This window comes from Podarcis melisellensis (assembly GCF_964234715.1).
Source record: "Podarcis melisellensis genome assembly, chromosome: 2".
In the NCBI taxonomy this organism is placed as follows: domain Eukaryota; kingdom Metazoa; phylum Chordata; class Lepidosauria; order Squamata; family Lacertidae; genus Podarcis; species Podarcis melisellensis.
Window position 1 is genome coordinate 65,105,142 of NC_138529.1, and position 27,658 is coordinate 65,132,799.

The 27,658-nt window shown below is 40.8% G+C and overlaps 1 protein-coding gene across 1 annotated transcript in view; it reads right to left on the reverse strand.

Annotated features, from left to right (window-relative positions):
• The window catches only part of CLINT1 (clathrin interactor 1), a 61,509-nt gene extending 37,093 nt beyond the window's left edge, over positions 1-24,416 (reverse strand). Inside the window, exon 1 of the mRNA XM_081901040.1 lies at positions 24,124-24,416. Coding sequence (XP_081757166.1) covers positions 24,124-24,164 — 41 coding nt within the window. The 5' untranslated portion in view covers positions 24,165-24,416. The remainder of the gene's footprint in view (positions 1-24,123) is intronic.
• Positions 24,417-27,658: the final 3,242 nt, after the last annotated feature.

The window sequence follows — 27,658 nt, forward strand, 5'->3', positions numbered from 1 at the left end:
CATCACATTCACATATAAAGCATGCACCTGTTTAATCAGAGAGAGGCCTGAGCCCTCTCATATCTTATCTTCCTACACCTGGTTGCTCCAGGAACATCTTTCTTTTTCTGGCACCACTAGTGAAGTGATCTGATCTGGGGACTGTGACAAGCAGCTAGAGCAGCGGTCTTCAATGCCATATGCTATAACTGTTCAATTGCCTTGCAAGGAAGATCATCACCATTCTTCAGGTTCAAGCTGATGTTTCTAAGGGACTTAGTAGTCCAGCTGCAACAAGAAATCCTTACTACCATCCCAGCTCTAAGTATGGAACTGGTCAGCAGGGAAAGCGTAGTGGGGCTGCCAATGTCCTCCAATAACTCTGAAGCAAAACACAACTATGGGAAAGATCCACAGGCTTCTCCTCTATTCCAAATTTGACATCTCATGAGGAGGAACACGATTAGAAAAAAGATAAAGGGCAGAGCCTGGCCAAAAAAGGGAGGCAGAGAATGATCTGGTATGCACTTAATGCTTAGCCATGATTTGTTTAGCTTGACTATGGTTTATGGAACTATGGAATGTGCAAAGCCAGCCCAGTAAAGCCATGTTTTGTTGTTAGCTTACAAATAATGGTCTGCTATTGCTGTGGTTTGGTGTTATAGTGGTACCTCGGGTTACATACGCTTCAGGTTACATACGCTTCAGGTTACAGACTCCGCTAACCCAGAAATAGTACCTCGGGTTAAGAGCTTTGCTTCAGGATGAGAACAGAAATCGTGCTCTGGTGGCGCGGCAGCAGCTGGAGGTCCTATTAGCTAAACTGGTGCTTCAGGTTAAGAACAGTTTCAGGTTAAGAACGGACCTCCGGAATGAATTAAGTACTTAACCCGAGGTACCACTGTATGTCTAAAACCAGCAGTCTTGTTTAACTATTGTTCGTTTGGCAACTGCATCCCAGACACTTGTCGAGCTACAAAGACATGAGGCAAGAGCAGCTGGAAAACCCCCCAAACTCTGGAAAAACGAGACACAGTGTGTTTGCATGGTTAAAACAAAGCATGGCTTACTTTTATGTTTACATGGCAGCCACTGAGTTTCTCCTTGTGTTTCTGCTGTGTAGGAATTGTACAGAGGAATAAAAATCCAATAAGGGCATATGTGTGAACTCACCCTTCAGCAACACCGAGAAGCCTGAAACTTGGATTTTTAATGTTATTCCTAAATCTCCAAAAAGGCTTCCTAGTAAGTGTGCTGTGAAACTTTTCTCCATCTGTTTGCTACCAAGCCAAGAAATACCAGACCATTCTACAAGCACCAAAACACCAACAATTATCTCTTCTGGCCAACAATGCCAATTTCAGCCCAGCACTGTAAGAATCAAGTTTTTTATTTCCATCTTTGGAAGTAAAGGTTCAATAATTTATGTGACAGATGTGCAAGACAAACTGAAATGAAAGAGATAAGCCAAGAAAAACATCCTGATGTCTACAACTGAGTTATGGCTTGGGGGAGGAAGGAACCATAAAAGCTATTTCCTGCTCCTCACAACTTTTTGTGATTTAAAAAAAGTACCAAGAAAACAAGATAGCCCATTATTCAGAACCCCTCTTTCTAAGCTTTCAGAACAGCTGAAAACTGAGATCATAGGTTTCATTCTGGTCTCAGCCCACAGCGCTAGAAACTCTTCATTGTTAATGAAGAGCTTCCCTTTCAAGCTGAGTGTTCAGGTTATGAAACCAGTCTCTCAGAGCTTCTACATTTATCAGAATGGTTTAGAGAAGTTTGAAAGATTAAATATGAAGGTGAGGTCTTTTAGATAGCCCTTTGATTAAAGCTATTATTTTTTTGGCAGAGCTCTTTAAAGGCCACAAAGGGCTCGCTTCCTGTATTGTAAGGGAGGAAGTTGCCTCCTGCTGGTAAGGTTTTAAAAGTTATTTGGCAGAGGGGAAAAATCCCATCAGATTGATCTTTCCTATCCATTGTAGGTCATTTTCACCAATGAATAGAGAATGAACATAGGACAAGAATGTGAACTTTGTCCTTTTAGCACTTTAGCTCCTTTAATTCTTTGCCTTTCAAGCCTGTATCTTCTCATTCACTGTTTTTGTCATTTTAACCTTAAGTACACCATGAATTATGTTTCAAGGCATACTCTTGTGGAGCATTCTGCATCAGGTGAACTAACAATTTTTTTAAAAAAAGCAAGAGATCCTGTGGCACCTCAGAGACTAAGTGATTCATTGCAGCAGAACCTTTTCATAGCCATGGGCCCACACCGAGTCTGTAGTAACTTGCAAGAAAGTGGGACACTGGGTTTTAAAGCATACACTTCACATTACTGGCCTAGTGAAGGGGTTCTGATCAGGTAGGCTGTACCCTGTGTGTCCTTTGCAATGTGTACTCAGCAATTAAAGAGAAGGAGGGAGACAGAGAGAGAGAGAGAGAGACCCCAAAGTAAGCCTATGCACTGAGGAAAGCTGAATTCTGCAACCGAATTAAATTACAGTAATTCAGCCTTTTAAAACATCTAGCCATGAGAGTGCCAAGGAGCCACAAAGAACACTGAAGCTCCACCCGCTGACTTTGTGTTATGTCTTTCCGTGTGGCTCAAAGATTATAGAAGATAATCATATCTTCTATTTTGGATTTGTACAGACAACATTGATTATCACAGTAACATTTGTTCTTCATTGTGTGATAAATGCAAGACTAAAGCTAGCAACTTGGTTCTGACAGAATGGGAAACCATGCTTTCCTGCTCTGCGAAGAAGCCAGGACGAACCATCCTTCAGAGGAAGATCAAGTGTCTACTCTCGAACTTAAAATTAAAGCACAATTCTTCATTATGTCAAAATTCAGAAAAATTGGGGCCTTGCTAAAACTATGTTTAGCAAAAACAAGCAAACATAAAACAATAGTATGATCTAGCTGTAACTCTGAACAGTAGTGTGCCTGTTATAGGATGAGAATGCAATGCAACTCCACCCCCTTGTCTCACTTCTAGTAATGCTAACAAAGCCCTATACATTAAGTGTCTTGAACTCCATATCCTAACTGCATTATATTTACAGAAAGGTAGGAGACCCAGAAACACATAAGTGTTTGACAAAAAAGAATCTGGCATGAACACTTTTACAAAGTTTGCTGCTCCACATGAAAAACGTACAGTAAGGTGTACCTCGTCTTCATACAATGTTGTTCAATGGACAATCTTAAATGATGAGGATATTGGCCTTTTGATGCCTGGTAATGGGCTCCCTTGGTAGTGTTCCATTAGAGATTACACCAAGCTTTGCTAAGGAGATCAAGACCATGTGATTAAGTCCTACTGCCAGATTACTAGTAACAAAACATGCCAAATAAAGTTATGAAAGTAAAAATATTGTGGAGGGATAGTATTAGCTGAATGATTAAAATCCAGGAGACATCGCTTCACAACACCAGCAATTCCAGCCTTTGGAGGTAGAGAGAGAGAGAGAGAGAGAGAGAGAGAGAGAGAGAGAGAGAGAGAGAGAGAGTGTAAGAGTAAATAACAATTCCAAAACCTTGAGCATCACAGGACTTGACTTCAATCTTTTAAAGTTAACTCAATCTGTTGGGCTATGGATGGGGAATTTAGAGCTGAATTTCACTGTCCTAAGCAGTTTAAAGTTCATTGTATATTTGCAACACTTCAATGCTTATGAAATCAACTATACATTAATCCTTCTTACCTAAAGCACTGGTACGGCTCCTAACCAGATTAAATTTTAGCAAGGCATTAGCATCAGACATTTTTCAATACCATTACATTCCCACTTCTGACCAGAATGGAAATTTCAAAGGGTGGCTTTTATGTGTGAATGTTCTTATTCACCAAAGACTGCCCCTTCAGACAGGACTTTATTTTATTTAACTCCCATGTTAGTTTCCAGGCAGCGTTCAAAACTCCCATTGTTCTAGGAGCATTTTGCGACAGGGAATTTCATTAATGCAAGAGCAGTTTCTGAGCTCTATGCCCATAACCTAAGTTTAAGGTGCCATTTAGTTCCAAGCTTTCATATCTGTTTCTAACACTGTTTCCAGGGTAGTTTTCCTAATATTTGCAAGCTGCATAATCCTCACATAATTTCCTGAACAGTGATGAATTATTATCAAGTACCATTAAAAACTCAAGTGCAGCTAGTTCTCTTCCATGGTCTGCATGTCTAGAAATTCTCCAACAACCTGCCATGTGAATATCAATTATTTCCCCACCTCCATACCTAGGGATCACCACTATTCTCAACCCTGTTTTATCACTTCTCTAGCCTTCATTTTCATATATTCAAAGTATATTAAACTCCTTAAGTCTTTGCATGCTGCCTTCCCAAAGTTTAAAGCTTGCTCAAGGTGGCTTACACCATATAAATAATTACATGACTACAAACATAACAAAAGTAGTCAAAAACAATAAACAAAACAAAGTACACAACCAAACTGAACAATTTCCACATAAATCGTAAGAACCAAAATAAAGATAAAAAAGAATAAAAGCAACAAGGCCCCTAAGTAATACCCCAACCCAAGGAGAGCAGTTCCACCATTTGGAGGTTTCTATAGCCCTCTCCTGGGCCACCAATTCCACAGCGGCAGAACTACCAAGAGAGCCTCTTCTTGCTGATCTTAATACCAGAGAAGGTTGGTAGGAATGGAGATGCTCTTCCATTGACAGGAGTTGGAATCCAGTCCCCCTTCGTTTTAAGCCTCCAAGCATACAGAACAGGCATCCAATTGGTTTCAAAATAACTACTCAAACTAGCCTTAGAAATTAAAAAAAGTGTCACTGAGAATTACTACCCAAGAGCAATCATCTACTAAAATATACAGCTCTTCATTTCCCTTTTTTACTTCTAAAAATTGGTAGCACAATTCTAGACAAGGGAGGTATGTTGTAAACTGCATCCTAATATCTTGGCATAATACACCAACAACATATTTTTCATGATCAATGTTAAAATTTCATCTACAAGAGCCATCAGATTCTTCTGGCTCTGCCCATTAGGGAAACAGGTACATGTATGCCCACTCGCATCTCCAATAAAACAAAGTGCATGAAATGTGCAGGGGAAGAGTAACTGTAGCAAACATGGAGGTGGAGCTCATAAAAGGCAGAGGGGTGAAGCTAGGAGAACAGAAGATGACAGTGCCTTCAGATGTGATTTGAATGGAGATTTTTCTGCTTTTAGGTAGTAACTAATCATTCAAACATAGCAGAACTACTGAAATTCTTGCCAAATGACACTTAATAACTAGAGCTTCTTACACTATTATGATGACCGTTATTTAGCTTTTCCACTCTCCAATCTAATTAAGGATAAAGAGACTGTTAACGTAAGAGAGAGACATGGCAAACCGCTTGAAACACTTGCTTTAAATATGAAAAGCAGAGTTATAATTGGCAAGCGTAAGCTCTTTTTTGTAGGGCCCAAGGTTAAAATTAAAGTCTTCTAAGCTTTTATTAAAGGTAACATGTTATTTGCTTCCCAGAGTAGAATCTATGAAATGGATCCTAAGTTCCTGCAAATGGGATACTACTTCTGGTTGTGAGCTGGGAGAGCGACTAGATTTTCACCTACAGTCATACATCAGGTTACCGTCTGCTTCAGGTTACCTCTTTTCAAGTTGCGTCCCGTGGCAACCCGGAAGTACCGGAACGGATTACGTCCACAACTCAAGGTTCCACTGTACTCCCCTTTTCACCATCAGCTCCCTGTGCCCTTTGCGGGGTTGGGAACCACCCAGAACAACAAAGCAAATGACAGTGGGGGCTGCAAAAGAAGAAGGGGGATATCACTGAACATTACCTTCTACCCCCTTCTGCCAGTGGGGACCTTCACTCGACTGTGTTTCCGAAAAGGGAAACACAAAAAAGGGAAATGCTTCTGCTATCAACTACTACCAGCAACTGCAGGTGATACAGCACATCCTTAATCAGAACTATCCAGGGTGCTGACTGGTCCTAAATTTATTCATCCTTCAGTAGCGATTTTGGCTCTGGTGTGTAAAAGCAGCCTATAGTACCTAGGTAAAGGTAAAGGGATCCCTGATGGTTAAGTTCAGTCGCTGACGACTCTGGGGTTGCGGCGCTCATCTTGCTTTACTGGCCAAGGGAGCCGGTGTTTGTCTGCAGACAGCATCCAGGTCATGTGGCCAGCATGACTAAGCCGCTTTTGGCGAACCAGAGCAGCACACGAAAACGCTGTTTACCTTCCCGCCGGAGTGGTACCTATTGATCTACTTGCACTTTGATGTGCTCTCGAACTGCTAGGTTGGCAGGAGCAGGGACCAAACAATGGGAGCTCACCCCGTCATGGGGATTCGAACCACGACCTTCTGATTGGCAAGCCCTAGGCTCTGTGGTTTAGACCACAGCGCCACCCGCGTCCCTATAGTAGCTAAGGACCCATCTTTTAATAGGAAAGGGTAGGATGCAGAGTTTTGGGCAATTCTCCAAGCCAGGGATGTGAACCTTTAGTCCATGGTACTAATAACATCCACCAGGCCTCTTAATTTGGGCTGCAAGACATTTTTGTGCAAACTACAGCCACTTTTCAACCACCTGATGTTATACAATGTCAAACACAGAGATCTATTACTGATGTAAAAACTAAATGCTAAAATCAGAGCTAAGGGATCTCTTATCTCCAATCTTAGTGCTAAGTGCCACAGTACTAAGGCAGAAGATAAGCCTCTGTCTGTTCACAGCATTTCTCTTCTCTCTGACCACAGCACTAAGATCAGAGGTGCTTGGTAAAAGGCAGAAGAGGCTTATCTCCAGTCAAAGCACTGTCAAGAGTGCAGCACTAAGATAAAAAATGAGCTTGTGCCTGCTCCCATGTTGAAATTTGAATCATCTGACATCACAGGACATCAGGTGATGGAGAGTGGGCAAAATTTAGATGCTACCCAATGACCATCTCTACCCGACTCCCTGCCTTTATATTCACTGAAGACATGTCCTCAGGCACAGAAAGGGGCAGGTTTGCTATTCAGCCAGATTCAGCCCTTCCTCCAAACATGGAAACTAGGAATACAGAAATGCAAAGCTTTGCCCTGGATTCCATTTCTTAGATATGTCTGGAGTATAGAAAACTGGTTTTTAGTTCATCAGTTTTGGAAGTATATACAATATATCTCCCCTTCCTTCAATTTGTGGTATCGTTTGTATACAGTCGTACCTCGGAAGTTGAACAGAATCGACTTCCAAAGCACAGCTTCTGATTGGCTGCTGGAAGCTCCTGCAGCCAATCAGAAGCCCTGTTGGGCTTTCGGTTTCCAAAAGAATGTTTCGCTTCCGGTTTTGATCGTTCAGGAGATGGAACATTCTACTCTCAAGGCATTTGGGAGCTGAGGTACGACTGTACTGTATGTTCTGATCTTTGAGATAAACTTTGCCCTTTTTATTGTCCAAAAAAAGGCACTTACCTTGCTGCTGTGGTAATACATAATTTTTATCTTACATCTTATTAAAAATACACTTTTTAATTTGTTAGTAAAAATTCTGCATTATAAAATGCTTACCAAAAAGCAGTGCAATGAGCTGTTCAGAGTAAGATACAGGTTCACATTTGCTCTGCAGTAACTATACCAGTGGCTGCATTTTCAGGAAGTCATGAATTTCATTCCAAATCCTTTTATTATTTCAACTAGCTACAAATACAACTAAGCCTGCTAAACAAGCCTCCATCAATAGGCATTTGCAAAGTTGTTTTCTTTAGGAGGCAACACCCTCCTTATCATCAGAACAATGTAAGTCTCCTCCTCTTTCAGATAGCATTTGTAAAACTGGTTGCACTAGATGCTTAAACAACCACAAGAGTCCTAGGATGACAGCTTGTGACAGTTTCACTTGGCATGTTTTTCATTCAACAGTCAACCAAGCAAATTCATGGAAAAATAACCTACCAGATGGTAGCCTGTTTTTAGTGTAAGCTTGCCTAGTTTCCAAATTCTACATGTATCTAACCTTTTCAGCTACACCCACTAGCTAGTCAATACACTATCAGCGTGATAAGATAAATTCAGTACACTTCTTATAACAGTAAACTTCTATATTGTGAAATCACTCCAACAGTTCTGTACAACAAATCAGAATCATAATAACCATTACTATATAAAAAGTCCTTGCAGTTACAGCAACGTAACAGGCAATACATCCACTAGCAACTAGCCTCATTACATCAACTTCCTCCAAAAGGATGAAGAGGCAGGTCCTCTGGAAAGCTCTCAAGAACTATTCCATGCTCAGATGTTTGGGGATGTTTTCAGGATGTGGGGAAGCAGCAAACTCATGGGTGCATTTGTAGATATTTGCACATGATCACAGTTATCACTTATTTTTGGAAGATACTTGAAGAAGAAATAATTATCAGCATGATATATAATCAATATATACCAGTAAAACATATATACCCTGCATAGCATGTCTGGGGAGCATTGCTAGAGTTTCTTCCTTATCCAGCTGTTATTTCAACTTGTGTTGAACTTGAAGGAATGTTTCACTTTTAAATGCTCCCTTTCATTCACCAACGTATTCATTAGTCAAATGAAGAAATACACTGACTAGTCAATCTCTCCCTTGCCTGCAATGTGAAACATATTTTATGCTATAAGATGGAACATAAGAACATAGCCATAATGTTGAAACACCCTCTAGGGTACTATGTGGTTTTAGGGCCGCTCAGTTTTTTGGAAGTCCCAATGTACAGAGGACTCGTGAAGTAACATGAACAAAGAAATGTTAACCATTTGCCAGTACTGCACACTAATCTGAAAAAAAGCTTGAGGAAAACTTAAGACTCAAGTGATATATTAATAAGCCAGAGTTCCATAGCAAAGGAGGCGGAGGCTCTGAAATTAAAGAAGAGTATTAACTTTCAGAAGAGTGGTTTCATGTGAAAATAAAGTCAAATTGATTATTTAATAGGAACATTGGTATTTTTACCAATTCTGAGTTGGTAAACTCAAAATATAAGATATAAAGAAGACTAGGTTTTAACAGCAAATTTGAAAATGGTTCTTCACGTTAAAGGCGTGTCGCTAAACTCCCTTTACTTCAATGATTACTTCAAGCAGATGGCCTTTAATGTCACCTCACACATACCGCCACAGTGGTTTTATGCTGTCCTGTTAGGCCATTACTATCAGCATCACCACTATTCTTACTCTCACCTGTCAAATTAAATGCGTGAAGTCCAGAGGCCTGGAACAGATGACTGGTTTCTTAAACGGGCCCCAAGCAAAAAGTGGAGGGATTTATTCTCCCCTTGATGTACGTAAGAAATGTTAAGGCAGTACAAAGCAATTCAGAGGCGTTCACTGTTGGCCGCATAAAACCATCATCATGTAGTTACCAAAAACTACAGGGAGAAGCAGACCATGAAAAATTCTACTCTCTCACCTCAATAATGAAGCTTATTCTTCAATAAAGGGCCAGGGAGAATTAATGCTACCCCTTTAACATCTTCACTTAAAGTGAACAAAGAGGCTCATGCTGCCACATACCAATTAATCTAAACTTAACAGCTAGTGCTTTTCACTAACTCCACAACCCATGCTGCCCTTTAATTTCAGCTAATAGCCTTCATAAAGAAGTCAAACTATTTAGTTTTAATTTAGACAACTTCAGTGATTGCATAGAAGTTAACTGCTGAAAGGAAAAACAACCTTGATTAGAAATCAGAAAGTATGTTGGAAAGGTATGACTAGTTACGAGTCTGTGGCTAAATGCCTTACTCATGTGCACTGCCTGGCTTACAATACACAGCAGAAGGCCACATGACTTGAAGGAATTAACAGTTTCCTGGTTCAGGAAAGTTTAACCATGGCTCTGATGCAACCTTAATGCCATGTGACCACCCAGTGAGTTCAATCTCTCTTTTTGTTGGTTATTCCCAGAACACTTAACAGTAGGAATACATAACTTCTGAGTGCCAGATCCTTGTCAAATCTTGTTTTGCCACTGTTCTGGGACAGGAGGTCAGCATTTGGCGGCTCACAAGAAATCGTAGGAGGGCAGCATTCAGCTTAGTGGGTCACAAAAAGGTCTGACTGATAGAACTAGATGATATGACTTCTTGAATGTATATTAAGTGTTTGGCACAGCATTTTAAAACCAGCCACAAGCATTATGATCCTTCTATCTGATAATCCCATATTAAGATTTTCATAAACTAATGATATTTCCTCAGACATCACCTGTTCCCAGATGATGATGTATTTCACCAGAAGGCACCCAAGGGTAGGTTTCCTGAAACTGACTGTGCCCAGTCCCACTTTAAGAACAATTTTCTGCAGAGTTTGCTGCTTTTCTGCTTGCACGGGAAAACAGCAATTCCATGGCTAGAAAAATCAGCATAGCCATGTTACTTCTGCTGCACAGGAGCCAAGAGATATGCAGGGATCCTGGCACAGTATTCAGACAAGGCTTCTTATCACTTTAAGCGCTCACTTAGCTAGTATTAAAAATATGCAAGTTAGTCATAATGGAAATTTAATATGACCTGTAGAGTGATGCCTAACCGGTCTTTCAGGAGGGCATTCTCCTTTCCCCAGAATGCACAATCCATAGTAGGACTACTTGTTGGTTCTTAGCAGTGAGGCAAAAAACTATACTCAATTCATTCATCTTCATCATTTAACCTATCTATAGCATACATGCTGTCACTCAAAATAAAGTTTGGTGTTAAGCTACAAAGGACCTTGGATGAAATTAAGGCCTGCATAAAATCAACATGATCCTCATTCATCATTTTATTCAAAAGCAACATTTGATAAAAATCACTGAAAGTCCACCCAATCATGTAATGCAGGTCACCAATACATCTTTCCACAGGGCCTGGAAGATGGAGTTGTTCCGCCAGGCCTTTGGTCAGGGCTCAGCCTGACTCCCCTTCTCTTTTTGTATAAGCACTGGTATGAAAGAGGCCTCCCAGCGTTCTCACAGGCCCATATAAGAACAGCGTAAACAGTTGGGCTTGATGAACATTTACTGTTCCCAACCCTAATCCTGCGGAAAGCCATCTAATTAGATTTTAATTTGATCCTGACTTGTTTTTAGGAGGTAATTTAATTATTGTTTGATTTTATACCAACGTTATATATTTGATGTTAGCCACCTTGAGCCCAGTCTCAGCCGGGAAGGGTGGTATACAAATAAAAGTTTCAAGTGTAGTCCTGGGAAGAAGGTGATGGGACAAAATGTGCAGGGACCTTCTAAGCAATTTCTGAGAAATGTGAATGTAGTGTGAAAATGTTGAGTATTTTTCCTGGTACTGAGGAATGTTCTTTGTTGCCAATAGGCAGCAACTGCACCCCTCAGTGTGTAAAATAAATACTCTGTGATCTCCACAATCAGGACCAACAGGACATAGCTGACTAACCATGGCACGCATAAGGTGGTTTTGTGTTATGCCATACTTCCCACAATAGCTATTTTGTGTTATGCCCCCCTGCCCCACCATACAGCAGCTATTTTACTACAGGTGCCCAAAGCATCCTCTCAAAACTTTAGATGTGTCTACTGGTCCAAAAAATTGGTAACTCCTGATCTAGTGCCACTGGATTAGCTATGATGGAGACTGCAGTTGAAGTTCATCTTTGGAATCTGGTTATTGGTTTAGGCTAGGAAACTCTGGAAGAAGCAGGTATCCGAGAGACCACCCTAACCAGTATATGCCCAGAATATTACTGCTTTCTGTAGGAGGGTTTTTCCTTAAAGTCCTAAAAAATTCTAAAGCCTCCACCACAGTAGCTCACAGGAATGCTTTCAGTGTGAATGTCCCTGTTTGTAGAACAGAATCCCTACGGAGACATGACAGGTGCTCCCCATTTGTATTTTCTTGAAACACAATACATTTTTATTGTGACAGATGGATGGAAAAGTTGCGGCCTTACAACTTTGATTGTTTTTTGTATTTTTTTAAAAACAGAATTTAGTTGTAATAATAATAATAATAATAATAATAATAATAATAATAATAATAATAATAATAATATATTATTTATACCCCGCCCATCTGGCTGGGCCTCCCCAGCCACTCTGGGCGGCTTCCATAAAAACCAAAAATACAGTAAATACTTATTATATGTTTGCAAATCATATCAAGACATATGGAAATCACATTGAGACACATGTAAAAGGAGACCCAAACATTAATAAATATTTGAATTTACCAAAAAAAGGGGACAATGATTTACAAATAAAGCCTGCATATGTGTAGCAGAGAAGTTGCACTAAGGGAGGAGGACCTGAACAGGAGCTAAAAGGCCGCATGGTAAAAGCCATGAACACAGAAGCCTGGGAGATAGAAGCAAAGAGATGCCTAGGTTGCATTGAGAATATAATTAGAGGCATGATTTAAGAAGCACAAGAAACATTGTTACACACCCACCTTTTAAAGCCTCTTGTGTTAGTGGCAGATTCAAGGTGTACACACCTAATTTTTAGACAGAAGTGCTTCTCCAAAGAAGCACTAACTAAACTGCAGTTTCCAACATGTTATCTAGATCAGTGTTCTCCTTGCTAGTGAATACTTCGCTGAGCTTCCAGATACAAGGGCATTGAGAAAAATGCTGCCTGTGAAAACAACCTGATAGACATTCTTATTTTTTATGCATGCACTGACTACGATGTTTTTAAAATCTCTTTATAGAGACCTCACTAAATTCCTTCTCTCACAGGAGAGCTAAGCAGACACAACTAGGCTGCAGAACTATCAAAACTTTGCATGTAAATGCACCATTGTTCGGTGGGTTTTGTTGTTTTTTTTGAAAGCACCAAAATAGGTCACTGTTCCTCAGCATTATCAGCAGCTGGAGAGGTTAGCTTACATAGCGGAGGGTTAAATGCCACCTAAATACCATGATCAAACTGTCTCCTTGCTTTAAGATTGATGTCTTATGCTGACCCAAATAAATCTTGAATACCAAGTAATGTTAGATGACCCTGTAAAAAGGAAGTTTTCAGGTAGGTTAAATAGCAGGAGATAAATATGAGGCTGTAATTTTATCATCAGCTGAATAATGTAATCTGACAGATCACTCATCATAACCTTTATATATGCTGTTTCTAGGCCAAGAAGTAGAACCTACTCACTGAACAGCTCATAATACCATGCAGACAACTCAAAGATACCCGCTCTCAAAAGAAAATCTGAATGAAGAAAATATTTTAAAATATTGCAAGCTTACATCCTCTTTCACTATTGGGGTGACAACCTAACAGTTTGTAATGCAGTGACCCTCTATTGCAGGGTGACTATAACCAAACTGCTATTACCATTGTACTCCCAACTTTACTGTACACTTGTGAAACATAGACTACTTATAAAAGCCATCTCTAACTCCTAGAAAGATTTCATAGCAGTGTCTCTGAAAATTTTTACATATCACCTGGGAAGACAGGCAAACTAATGCCAGTGTACTGGAAGAAGCAAAGATCATGAGTGTTGACGCAATGATTATTCAACATCAACTTTGTTGATCTGGCCATGTTGTTCAGACGCCTGATTATCATCTTCCAAAGCAACTACTCTATTCCCAACTTAAGAATGGTAAGTGTAATGTCAGAGGACAACAACAGAGGTTTAAAGATGCTCTCAGGGCAAATCTTAAAAAAATATAGTATAAATGCGAACAACTGGGAAACACTGGCCTGTGAGCGCTCCAGTTGGAGAACAGCCTTCACCAAAGGCATCATGGATTTTGAAGAAGCACGAATTCCAGATGAAAGAGAGAAACAAGCTAAGAGGAAGGCACATTTGGCAAATCCTCACCATGATCAACTCCCACCCAGAAACCTATGTCCCCAATGTGGAAGGATGTGTGGATCCAAAATTGGCCTCCACAATCACTTTTGGACAAACTGCTAAGACCATACTCATGGAAGACAATCTTACTCAGCTACGAGTGATCGCCAAAGAAGAGACCATTGAAATAAATTTGATTATGGCCCAGAAGTAAATGGAAATAAGGCTAGAGGGGACAAGTAAAACTGGCTTCTCAATGTTCCTGGAAGAAAACTGGGTATCCTCATGGCTGTAGTCATCAACAAGTAATTTATGAGCCGCTATCAACGTGAACCAAAAAACAACGGTAGTTAGTAATAGGTGACTGAAATAAGAAGAGACATGATTACAAGAAAAAGTACAAGCATATACAGCCCGTAATATGAGGAAATGTAAAGAAAAAGTGAGACTGTTAAGTAAAACTTAAACCCACTACTGATTTAGTGAATCTCAGTCTTCTGTCTTCATGAATAGTATGGTGTCAAATATGTATGACTCTTCACTACTTCAAGTCCAAAAGTTCTGAATAACCCGTTTCCAGGTTTTGTTTAAAAAAGACTCTTCCAGGAGGGCAGGAGGGAGTTAATATACAATCATGTGTACAATACATGCATGTGTGTGTGTTTGTCTGTATGTGTACAGACAAAACACTAGTTACTTTTTAAGCGCAATATTAACTCTGGCACTCTTACAAAAACAAAAGTCTTTGTTTTATTGAAACTTATTACAAATACACCTGCTGTTCAAGACAGCTCTATCAACTGCTGCATTCTGAGTTGCATTCAGATGTGTCACTCAGCTGATGGTAAGGCTTCTGTCAGCAAAACACAGAGGGAGGCAAATGTCAACAATTCTACCCCGACTCTGCAGCCCCCATGTACTCCATAAATCTGCTTTTGAGAGACTTCAAACTTCTGGAGCAGATTTTAAAGCGGGTGGGCTGCAGTGTGGGAACACTGAAAATTGCTTCCTTCCCCATTCTACTGACCTTACCATCAGCTGAGCAACATCACTGGATACAACTAAACCTGCCACTGTTGAATACAGAATAATGCAAGTCTGTACATGCCTAATCAGAAATTAGCCCCTGCAAATTCAATGAAACTTGCTTCCAGGTAGGTTTTTGCAGAATTGCAATCTAAAGATATCTTCATTTTGCCATTTGGAAACCTTCATTTTCTGTGCTGTAAGTTTATTATAATCTGGGTTTGGAAACAGTATGTACAGCCTGAGGATGTGGACATGAACCTTGGAAATGTGAAAGCCACCACATGAGTGCTAGAGTCCTTCCTGGCTCATTAAAAAGGCCAGTGGGGACAGGTAAATGGTCAATGCCTTCTTACAACAAGTCAGGGTTCCAGTATGCCTAAAGGAGGCAGTTGGGTTTTTTTTTTAAGAAAGAAAACATAGAAAATAAAAGAATGTTGCTATAATGTAATTATGAAGTAGCAATAAATCTGTATAGTCAGTTAAACTTCATTAGATTGTGAACCAGTAGTACATCATTATCATATACAGCGTGTGTCATGGTAACTGGAGACAAAATTAGCTATCCTCAACTCATATTTATTTATATCCTGACTCATCCAAGTAAATAATATATTCTTGTAAATACTAACATAACTCAAGTTGATTATAATTTATAGAGAAATAAGCATCTGAAAGATCCATGACGTCTTATCTTGAAACTTCAAGCTAAGCTTCATGGACTCAGAAAATGGCAGCTTGAATATTCTTTTCACATGTACATCTATCCCTTGTGTGATTTTATGTTCATGTACGCACATACACATATTTTAAAATGCTCATCAATTTTTTCACTTGATGCAGAAGATGGAGGAAGCAAGTGGCATGTAAGGGTTAGAAGCTGTGCTGCACAAAAGGCTTTACAACCATGGTTCAGGAACAATATGCCTGGAAGACTCACAGATTGCCCTTGTGGTTTGGAAGCACTTTGTCAACACCAGGGCTTTGTAATCTAATCAAATGCAGCAGTATAAAATGACTAACAACTGTTTCCAAACATTGCTTAAAAGGTAATTTCATTTAGCACCCTCAAAGAAAAAAAATGTATGAGTTTTCACCTGTTTCCCCAAAATGTCTGGGTTTTCCATTTCAGCCGTCAGAAGACAAAGAGAAAATAACATTCCTCCCTTAAGTTCCTTGGTTTTTCCCATGTCTTACAAATCTGCTTCACAACAATGGTCTGGAGATTACACTGTGTGTTTGTATTTTGGAAACAAATGATACTGGAGGAAGAACAATCATTTGTTTCCACTGTACCAAGACTCTCCCATTTCAACCATTAAAATCTCAGAGTTGTGGCTAAGGCGATGAACCTTGCTATATCTGAGCATGCCAGTGCACTCTAGCACAAAGGCTACGGAGTTCATTTTCTAAGCACTTTACCTTCTCCACCAAGTGACCAAAAACACTTGCTAACTTTTTCAACGTCTGCTAGTTTTAGTGAAAACCAAGATATGCAGGTTACTTGCACTGGTAGACAGCATCTTGAGAAACTGTAATGCAAAATGCTTTTTAAAAGTCACAATAACACCCCTTCAGAAACTGCAGCCACACGCTACTTCATGAAGTGCTGTTACATCCCTGTATTTAGCAGCAGTGCCAGCAGTGTTAGAAGTGATACATGAAAAGGTCAAGGGTGGAGGTGGCATGCAGAGATAGCATTTAAGAGTACCTGGGAAAGACTCTTGAGTTCCTTCTATCCAAGATAAACCAGTATTCCATAAGTATCTATAATCTAGATTCCAGGGGTTGTATCCAACCAAGGTGTTCTATTAGCACAAGGACATATGCCTGCACAATGGGGCTTCCTCTCCTCTTCCCACATGCCCCCAAATCTGTTCCAGGGAGTTGGGGGGGATCCTCAGAATAGATCTGAGACAGGCATATGGTATGACTTTGTTCAATACAAGCCCCAACTTCCATACGTGTTGTAGAATGATGTCTTAATGCAAAGAGGGAGGGCATCAGATCTACCAAGTCCCCACATATCCACCTACATCTCTGTTGAGATCAGACATTCAAAGACAGGCATACATAGGCAAACTCGGCCTTCCAGATGTTTTGGGACTACAACTCCCACCATCCCTGACCACTGGTCCTGTTTGCTAGGGATGGTGGGAGTTGTAGTCCCAAAACATCTGGAGGGCTGAGTTTGCCTATGCCTGCTCTCTAAGAAGAAGCATCCCCCCATCTGTTATTTTGAGTTAGGCATGATCATACCAGGAAATGAATGACTGGTTACAGGATAACCCCCCTCTGCTAATATCCAAAGGCTATGCTGTTCTACACTTTTGTACAGAATGCTCACAACACTGGTTTTTTTACCTGTGCCATTGCAACAGCTTGGCAAGCAGCTCCAAGTTGTTACCAACAACATAGCAGTGCAATTATGTGCTGCAATGCTAGGAGCCCCACCACTGTTAGGTACCTATGTATCAAAAAGCAGCCTATGCTTTTATAGAAATATGAAGTAATATAATATAGCCACCAGGGCTTATAGTGCATTTCCTTATTTTATCTGAACAGATGACTCAAGTCAAACTTGGAGTTCCACAATACCTGAAAGATGAGACGCTTCTACTTAGCAACAAACTATGTTTCCAGTTTACCATCAAACCGTGGTTTTGCCATTACAGTGGTACCTCAGGTTACGCACAGTCCTGCTTACAAACGCTTCGGGTTACGAACTCCACAAACCCGGAAGTAGGTGCCCCAGGTTGCAAACTTTGACCCGGGATACGAACGCAATCCACTTCTGGGGTTGCAGGAGGCCTATGTAGGTAATGTGTGCCTCGGGTTAAGAACGCTTCAGGTTAAGAACGGACTTCCGGAACGAATTAAGTTGGTAACCCAAGGTACCACTGTATCCATAAGTGGTAGGAAAAGATGGGAGTCTGAAAACTAGTGTGTGCTCATGTAATGGTTTGCCATTACATCTGAATGCATCCACTTTCTTGCAGGTTTTATACTGCTTCAAAAACCTGCAAACCCTATCTGACCAGAGAAGATATCAGAACTAAATAAAGTACTGTATTATGATTCTTACCATAAGATACCAGGGCAAGTTACAAGATTAAAACACAGTATTAAAAGCAGCTTAAAGCAACTTACAATCACAAAAATAAGGTGTTAAAGCCATCCTGATACTTTCATACTACTCCAAAGAAACAGGCAGAAAAGGGGGATGCGAGAGGTGAGCCAGGTAAAATCTGTAAGCTGGGGTGGCAAGCCTGTGGTCCTCCAGATGTTACTGGACTAAAATTCCCTGCATCTGTGATTGCTGGCCATGCTGCTTGTGACTGATGTGAACAACAACAATAATAATCACAATAAAAATTTATACCCCAGCCACCCAGACACATACTTCTGGGTTTGTGGAGTTTGTAACCTGAAGTGTTTGTAAGCAGGACTGTTCGTAACCAGAGGTACCACTGTAATTGCAAAACCACAGTTTGATGGTAAAACTGGAAACATATAGTTTGTTGCTAAGCAGAAACTTCTCATCTTTCAGATGAGATAAAACATCAGACGTTAAAAACTTCCCAAAACATCAGGAAGGTTACAGGCTAGCCATCCCACCTTAAAGTCTTTTCAGCCAGTGCAGAAGCCAAGGCAGCTACAACCACAGTGTAGTCAATGGACCTGACAATTTGCAGTTCACAGGACTCAGCTGAAACTGACATGAAAAAGCTGAGCTGGACTCATGCACCTTGCATATAATTTAGCTGAACTGCTGATGAACATTACTCTTATAGCCTACTGCCACAATATCGCCCTACCATAGCCTTACCCAACCTGGTGCATAGGGAAGCCTTATATGCAACTTGCACTGACTGAGGCTGAGGGAATTTATGGCCAAAAACCTATGAAGTTTGAGGAAGGCTGTACTATAACTAGGTCTCCCTGAGACCCTTAACAAAATTATTTCTCATTGTGTTTCAAAGTTATTGTTCTCACCATGACAATGAATAGTTCAGCTTTACAAACAAGCCCACAAAATTTACTAGCCTACAAGAAATTTTATTAGCATGATGGGGGCTGGCAGAGGAGGCACAGAGAACTCCATCCCTCCAGTAGCAACGCACTGGACTAGGAATTTATGTTCTGGAAGGTTTTGTTGCTTGTTGCTGAGGACAGACGGAATACCTGATCCACCCTCCATCTACATGGAACTCCTGGTTGCCCAGGGCTACCAGGCAAGTGCTTAAATACAAGGTTGGCATAGTTCACCATAGGTCACTCTCAGACAGATAATACTAGAGTTCATTGTTCTTTGTCAAAGTCACAAATGTAACAGGTTACAGCACTGTGTACAAGTTAGAGAAAGATATGCCTTATAAAATAATTAGACTCGACATAAGCAACAAGCTTATTTTTCTTGATCTAACTAAACTCAACAAGATTGATTTTTTTAAAAAAATAACAGCGGTGGTTTAGGGTTAAGTATCACATTATCATTGCTTAACATATTCAACAGAGTTTATCAAAGATATTACATATGGATGAGTAATCCTGTCAAACTAAATCAACAGGCACTTTTAAATTTTTACTCGTTCTTGTCTCTCGTTGTAATTGTATATTGAAAACCAATAACAGAACATTAAAAGAACTTTCACAAAGTGAATTTTGAACCACCACCCACATTCTAATACTCATTAGCTGCATGGACTAAATGCCATCTATTAAATATACAAACTCAGGTAGGTGAAATATATTTGAGGAAGAGTTTATGACAGAAAGTGAAGCATCCCACCCCCACTCTGATTTCTGTGAAATGAACCATGGAATCCCATTTTAAAAGATAAAAAGCTTAACAACAGGTGGGTTGTTTTCTTCCCAAATCTGCATGCACAATGCTTTATGGTAAGGGAAGACAGCATGATTCAGTATCTTGCTCAACAAGTCTAAAAAGGAGGAAATTCTAAACATGCACATTACAAAATACTAACTATAACTGTGCAACCAAAGTGTAGAATTGGAGTGCACAGAGGTAGGGGAAGAAAGAAACTATCATTCTTCAACAGTTAACAGCGACGTCACACCAAAAGAATCTACTATGAAATCAGTCAAGTAGTATTCAGTATGGAGCTGTCACATGAATCAACCACCATGCAGTACCCGGATCATTCTTGATCAAGTAGGTTAGAAAGATTTAAGTTATCAACTTGACTAAACTCTACTTAGCTTAGGATAAATGTTTCTCAGTGTTATTCGTTACTTGCTGCTGTGCAATTTCACCCAGTTAATAAAAACTGCTTCAAGCTCATAAAAATCAAAGGTTATGTTTGTTCAAATGTTACAAGTTTAAAATTAACTTGAAGGACTGTAATTTAGCCCAGAAAAGACAAGTACACTCAGATGAGAGGGCTGCAAGCAGCAATTACATCTTCAGGCAGACAGTACCTCACTCTAAAAATCGACACACTAGAGGAATTCTTATATAGCTCTTGTGGTATGTGGCACTATTTCCATGATGAATTATTTCTACACTCCTCTGTATGTGAGCTACTCCATTGGAAGCAGAAGGGATAAAATGAAAGATACAAAATCCTCTTGACTATATATAGCAACAGAGCTACATAAGCTGGTTGGTTGGAGCCCCAAACTACTCCTTACCTTCCTGTGGCAAGCATAATCTTTTCTTTCACTGGTTTTTCCCCCTCCACACTGAGAAGTTCTACTCAACTCTATATTATTAAAACCAAGCATCACCTTGAGCAACAAGTTTTACAAACCCCGTGTTTAATGGATATAATCACAGGGATGTATGAACAGGATTGCAGCCTCAAGAAATTAAGATATATCAACAGTAGCAACTTTTCGTCAGAATTCATACAGGAATTATGCCAAGCAGAGGGGAATGAGAAGATAAAAGCATTCCCTAAAGCCTAAAAACAGAGGGGGAAAATAAGCAACAAGCACACAAACAGAAGTTTTTGCTCCTTTCTTAAATCATCTTTACATGAAACATTGCCAACTCCCATGCAAGCTGGCCCATGAAATGAGAAAATTACATTGAGATCCTTCAGCAGGTATCCCATCTTCAGAGTTTAGGCGGGTAGCAACCAGTGATGGGTTGTTTTTTCTGTGACGGCAGCCATACTGTAGAACTTTCTTCTCAGCATATTTGCCTGGTGGTCAGTTATCTTTTTAGACAACAGACAGACTGTTGGTTATATTTAAGATCCCTTTATTAGGTTTTTTTATGTGCTCTGTTTGTTGCCTTTACTGGCATTTAATTTTGATATGGAATTTTATTGTTTTTATGATAATCTGCATAAGCCACTTTAAGATAATTTATATTGAAAGGAGGGATATATCCTATAAACAAATATAGGGGCTCCTGGTGGGGACAACAATTGACAAACACTTAACTAACTGCCATAACCTGCAAGCTAGTTGGGGTAGGAAGTTTTTGTTAGGCATTTGTACAGAGCTGAGCACAAGAGTATGTGAACCAACGTCTTGATAAATAATGCTGATAATGCAAGAGAGCCAAAGGAAACTGGAATCAGAAATCTCAAGTTTCTAATCTATCACACTGGAGAAAGTTTGGATGAGGTGGATGTATCTAAAGTGGTCCCTGCTCTGCTCACTGAAAGTCCAAGCAGGCAGTATCCACACCAGCAGTAGCCAGCATAAAGCTCTAAAACAGCTTTCAAGGGTGGGAAGGGGGCAGAGCTGGGAAAACCAAGGATCTGTTGGGTCTCAAGACAGACAAGCAAGCTGCAAATTGCAGTGCCGGGGGGCAGGGAAATAATCTGGGTCTATTTGCTGGTGTATGAAAACAACCTACTTTTGGGGGGCTGCTGCACTTGGGGAGGCTGAGAATGACACAGTGACTACACCATCAGTTAAGCCCAGTTGTTGTGAAATATGTAACAGACAGTGTCAATTCAGATATCGAATTTTGCAACAAATATTAAACACATGGGGGGGGATAATGGGTATACTGAGATCATTTCTCAATCAATATATTTTCAGCTTCATAGTTTCTGTGAACTTATAGAAGAATCCAGTAATGTACGTCAGATGCTCTGTGTGGTTTCAAGGTCAGAGTAGGTCTAAAAATAAGCAAGCCTTTTAAAGCCAAGATTGATGTACATGAAAGCACTGTTGTCTTCACTTAGAACTGACGTTATTCATTGAATAAATGTTACCTACATTCTGCCCTGAAGTTAGCATAGGGTTCTTTTTATACAACAGCAAAGAGCCATTCTGAGCTGTCTTAAACAGTGTTACAGGCACTGCTTTCTGAAAAGTGACCCAAATCCCAATCACATGTCTTCTGAAAACTTTTTTTTATGAAGCTTCCGGCGCACTGGTACGCATTGTGTCTTGGATTTCAGAGTGTTATTTTTGGAGGGGCAATTCGTTTCCCCAACTGTGATTCAGCATTCCTATTATAGGTAGGATGAGGAACTTAGCCCTCCAAATGTTGCTGGATTCCAGATCCCATAAACTCTAGTCGTTGTCTAGTGGCAGAGGCTGATGGGAGTTGGAGTCCAACTACATCTGGACAGCTATAGGTACTGCAACGCTGCTATATGCCAAGAGCAGACAACAGCATCTTACCTTCATTTACAACATATTTGCAAACCTGTAAATACAAACTAAGACAGGAACAGAAATCAAACCTGTGATATACATTATCCAATATTACCTAAGAGATGTATGTCAAAGTAAATTTCTAAATTTGAAAACACAGTAGCCCACTATCAATGTAACTGTGTGTGCAGAAATGTTAAATGCTCTGTTTCACACATTCCTCTGCTCAATTACTATGAAACCAAGGCTTCTTTCTCTTGTGATAGATAACACAGCAACTGTCTTGTAACGTTTTCACTGCAGAGAAGTATCTGTAAATCACAATTATTAAAGCACCAACATATTTTGATGGATTAAAACACTGTATATAGTCTCTTTCAATATCAACATTCACAATAAACACTGTAAGCACCAAAAGTTCACAAAGTGTCATTACATATATGGAAGTTTATTTAGCAAATGTTCTCTTCACAGAGGTCTCTAAAAGTAAGCTTTGCTTCTGACTCTACAGAAGTTTCCGCTGGGTGTTTCACAAGGTAGTAGCAGGAAGAATTCAAGGCATACTTCTTTTGCCCTTTCTAACATTGATTAAAAGACAATTCCTGAAAGTGAGCGTTCTTGAGAATTACATTAACAATATCATGTTTTGAGAAGCATTACACAAGAGCTGCACTTTTAGGCGGAGTTAGCATGTTTGTTGCTCCCTGCCCACAAGCAAGGGTGGTGCAAAATATTATGTGACTGCCCATCCCACATTTTATTACTGGCAGTTTTGAGACTTACTATGACTGTTGTGCTTGAAACAAGTTAATTTAAAGGAATGCCATGATCTCAAAATGGTACCTGGTACATGTAGCAACCCCCCGCCCCACCAACCCTATCCTAGCTGAAATACCAAGTTTTTACTTCCTGCATGAAGTTCCTTTTCCTCCACCACTTCACTAAGACTTGGTGAGGGGGTGGGTGGAGTAGAATAGTTTAGATAGCCTAGCTATTTCTAAAAATGGGAATAGGCACTGCCACTCTTCTAAATGTCAATGGAAGTTCAGAGGTTGCTCCAAATCAGCAAGGGCAGGCTCTGACAGTCATGCGCTTCCACCGAAGGTTGAATATGAGTTGTTCACAGATAAGATCTGCAAGTATTACAGCTTAAGAGTGTGGTGCTGGGAAAGGAAGAAAGAGATCCTCCGAAGGAAAAGGAAAAACCAAAAGCATATGAATGCATATGGGCCCTAGTAGAGACGTTAAGTTCGATGGGGAGTCAAAGGGCCAAGATCCCCAAGAAGCAGCAAAAATATCACTCTTGTGGGGAGAGTCAGCTACAAAGAGGTCGAAATCCCACTGGAAGGGAAAGACCAGGTCGTGAGCACGGGCAGGTACATGTATCAGTTGCAGCCAAGTGAAACGTAAGAAGTTTCGGCGAGAACGACAAACTGCAAAAGAGGGCGAGGAGCAAAGAGCAGGCGCAGGGGGCAGCACGGGAGGGATCCTGAGTAGGACCGGGGTCGAGGAGGGTGGGCAGGAGGGCTAGCCGGCGAGACCCTAATTCGGGGTGGGAGCAAAGGGGGACGTTACAGAAAACGTGGCTGGGCAGACGGAGGATAATGGGAAGGGAACTGGATCAACGGGACGCGATCGAGGAGTAAGGGCGTAGTAAGAGTTTAGTAAGAGTTTAGTAAGAGTGGGGGCGCGCGGGCTGAGGGGCAGCCAGACAAGACACACAGATGTTTCCCCCCCCCCGACACCCCATAATACTCACGCCTTGTCCACCAGCTCCCGGACTTTCCACATATTGAGCATCTTGGCCGTCGTCGTCGTCGTCGTCGTCGTGGCGGCGCGGAGAGCTTCCCCTCCCGGCCTAGGCCCCTGCTAGCGCGTCCCCGATCTCCTCCTCCTCCGCCTCCTCCTCCGCCAGGAGTCCGGCTAGCTGCTTCTCCGCCGCGGCAGCGCCAGGCCCGTCTCGCCTCGCAGCACCACCTCAGCTTCGCCAACGGCACAGAGACGGCGAGAGAGAGAGAAGCGATCGGTCCTGCCCCCCGGAAACCGGCAGCGCTGGGCCGCAAGGCCTGCTGGGACAAGAAGTCCGGCCGAAAGGCGGCCGGGAAGGCCGGGCCTCGTTGAGAGAGAGGCGGGGGGGGGGGCCAGCGGGATTCCGCCGCGCAGCATGCTGGGAGATGTAGTAGAGGGCGATCCCCTCCGCATGGCTTGCTGGGAATTGAAGTTGTTTCTTTTTGGGATCTTGCTCTAGACTTCAGTTGGATTTTCTGGAAGAGGAGAAGAAACGGTGGAGGAGGCTTCTGCAGAGAAGAAGTTGAGCTTCTTTAGGCCAGCGTTTGTCCTGTACAAACCAGTGCGAGAAAAAAGGAGAATAATCTTTAAGAATAAGAATAAGAATAGTTAATTATGTGAAGTTCTCTGCTGCAGTCATGCTAGCTAGAACCTTAATTCTAAAAACTCATGTACAGTGGTACCTCAGGTTAAGTACTTAATTCGTTCTGGAGGTCCGTACTTAACCTGAAGCACCACTTTAGCTAATGGGGCCTCCTGCCGCTGCGCCGCCAAAGCACGATTTCTGTTCTCATCCTGAAGCAAAGTTCTTAACCTGAAGCACTATTTCTGGGTTAGCGGAGTCTGTAACCTGAAGCATATGTAACCTGAAGTGTATGTAACCCGAGGTACCACTGTATTGTCTCTATTGAGGCATAAACTGCAGCAACCACAATGATGACAATCTAGAAAAACCAGGAGTTGTCCAACAAATGTAAGAAGAGCTGGATCAGGCCAGTGGCATACTGAGTCCAGCATTCTGTTCTCAAACAGTGGGCATTCAGATATCTGCAGGAAATTTGCAATAGGATGGGAGCACAAGACCACTCTGTCTTTCACTGCTTTCCAGCGACTGATATTCAGAAGCATTGCCGCCTCCCAACTGGAGGCAGAGTATAACCATCGTGGATAGTAGCCATGTATAGCCTTATCCTCCATTTCTAATCCTCTTTTGCAGCCATCCAAGCTGGTGGCCATCACTGGCTCCTCTGGGAATGAGTTCCATAGTTTAGTTGTGTGCTGCATGTGTAATAGTTGTGCTGCATGAGGATTATTTCTCTCATCATTACAGGTGCTCACAAACCATCCATAGCTGGGAAATGGTACCATGTATGCAGTCCATATATTGCTGATTCTATATAAGCAGATAACCTGAAGTTATATGCTTATAAATTGGCCAAGCCAAGTAGGGTGTTTTTTGTGAGTGAGGATCTCTACCAAAGATTGAGCTAGAGAAGGTTCAAAACATTATATGAAATGTAATCACTTCAGCAACCAGTCACCTCCCATATTTTTGGCAATGGAGATGTGACAGGCACGTTTCTGAAGTTGTATTTAAAGACTGATGGCACTTCAGGGAACATATTTGAAGAGAGTCCCTATTTGTGCCTTTTATAGGAAATTTTCAGCTTAATTTTTTTTTATTTTAGTAAGCAGAGTATCAGCCTAAAACGTTTCATTTATTGTGTTTTCACTATTTCTCTAAGCTATTTCAGTTGGCCTTTCCCTGTTCTTCAACATTTTGTCTGGACTGATACCAAGAAAAAAGAAGAATGTGAAAATCTACTTGAGGTAGTCATAACGCTATCAAGGAAATGATGTTCACAGCTGCAATGCATATATTAGAGAGCTGTGTTGATATTTACAACGGCACTAATACAGCTAGTTTGTAACACTGAAACTATCTTTGTTCCCAAAGGATTCACACTTCTCATGTCGGATTTCAATACTGCCGGATGAGTCAAGTTTCAGAATGCCCCCAACTAATCAGTGTTAAGCTGAGAATACAAATATTTCTGGGATTCAGAGCAACTATTTATTCATTTTCAAAGTGCATAGGGTTAGTATCTATTATTTAATTTCACACTAGATGTGAACTGGGGGCAATTCAGGGAAAATAGAGGTAGGTAAATAAAACTTGATAGAAAAGGGGGGGTTGTCCTCTTCCATTCCTTCTGTAGTCTCTTTCAGTCAACATTTAAATTGTACTTCCATACCTTTGGGGGACTGTGACTTTATTTTGGAAGTTGTTTAAACATTTCCCCTTGTCATGACTATCTGATGAGAAACACAATGGTCACAAAGATCACCACAAATCAGAATCCTGGTCCTTAAAGCTAAAGCATAACATTGATTGGTTCAAGCAATGCAAGAAGGAGGAGGAAGAAGAGGGTGAAATTGATGTTGGCACATGTTAGAGATGGCTGGAAGGGAGAAGCAAACTATGGGTATGCTGAACTTCAAAAGCCACTAGGCTATTCAAGAAATGGTTTCAAGAAAATCTAAATAAACGAGTTCCGGAAGAAAACCAGAGATTAAAACCTGGGCATTGTCAGGATCATATATGCTGTACATGCACAACCTCCTTTTCTTCTCATGAAATCGCAAACAAATGGAAGGGAAGGCTATAGGGACTCAGGCATTAAAACTATCTCATGAGAATATTGGCTCATCCTACTTGACAACAACACATTGCATGATTTGTCTTCAGCTATTACACAGCTATTCAGGAGTACTAAGCAGTTTTTATAACTACTCTCTTATGATATAATGAACAGTGTAGAGTTCATACTCATAAATCCTATCTCTACCTAAGTTTCTCATCCAAACATGACTTCATCTTTTTATACCTCATATTATTCCTCAAACCTTTTCAAAGGAGAACCAGGGAGACATCATGAAAATTGGATATCTTCGTATATTTCCCGGTTTAATGTATGGGATTTCACCTGCTAGAGTTGCATAAGCGTGTGTTCATAGAGTTGATTTTGAGATTTCCCCCTCCCCCTCATGCTCTGTTTCATTCATGTTAATTCCTGATCATGATGTGCCTTAGCTACTTCATGCCACATAACAGCCCTCCTGACACTCATACTGAGCACACTGAAGGCTAAGGAATATCTTGCAACATCACTGAATGTTCAAGTCTTGGCTTGTGTATCTGGTCTCTGAAGCTCTCACCGTTCTTTAAAATAATTAAGGATGGGTGTGGTGGGAAAGAAGTTTGGGTAGGTTTTACTAGGTACCTCTGAAGGTAACGACTGGGTTAGTTATGATGAAAAACTACATGTTACCTTATAAAACAGAATAAAATAAAATCAATTAGAATGCAGCTCAAACTGCACATTTCTGCTGATTTAACCCTAATATTCAAGTCAGCATAAACAGATAGTATCTCAACACTCCCCCACCCCAAAATGCTCAGCCTTTGACTGAAAAGGAACCCCATAACTAATTGGGAGCTGTCC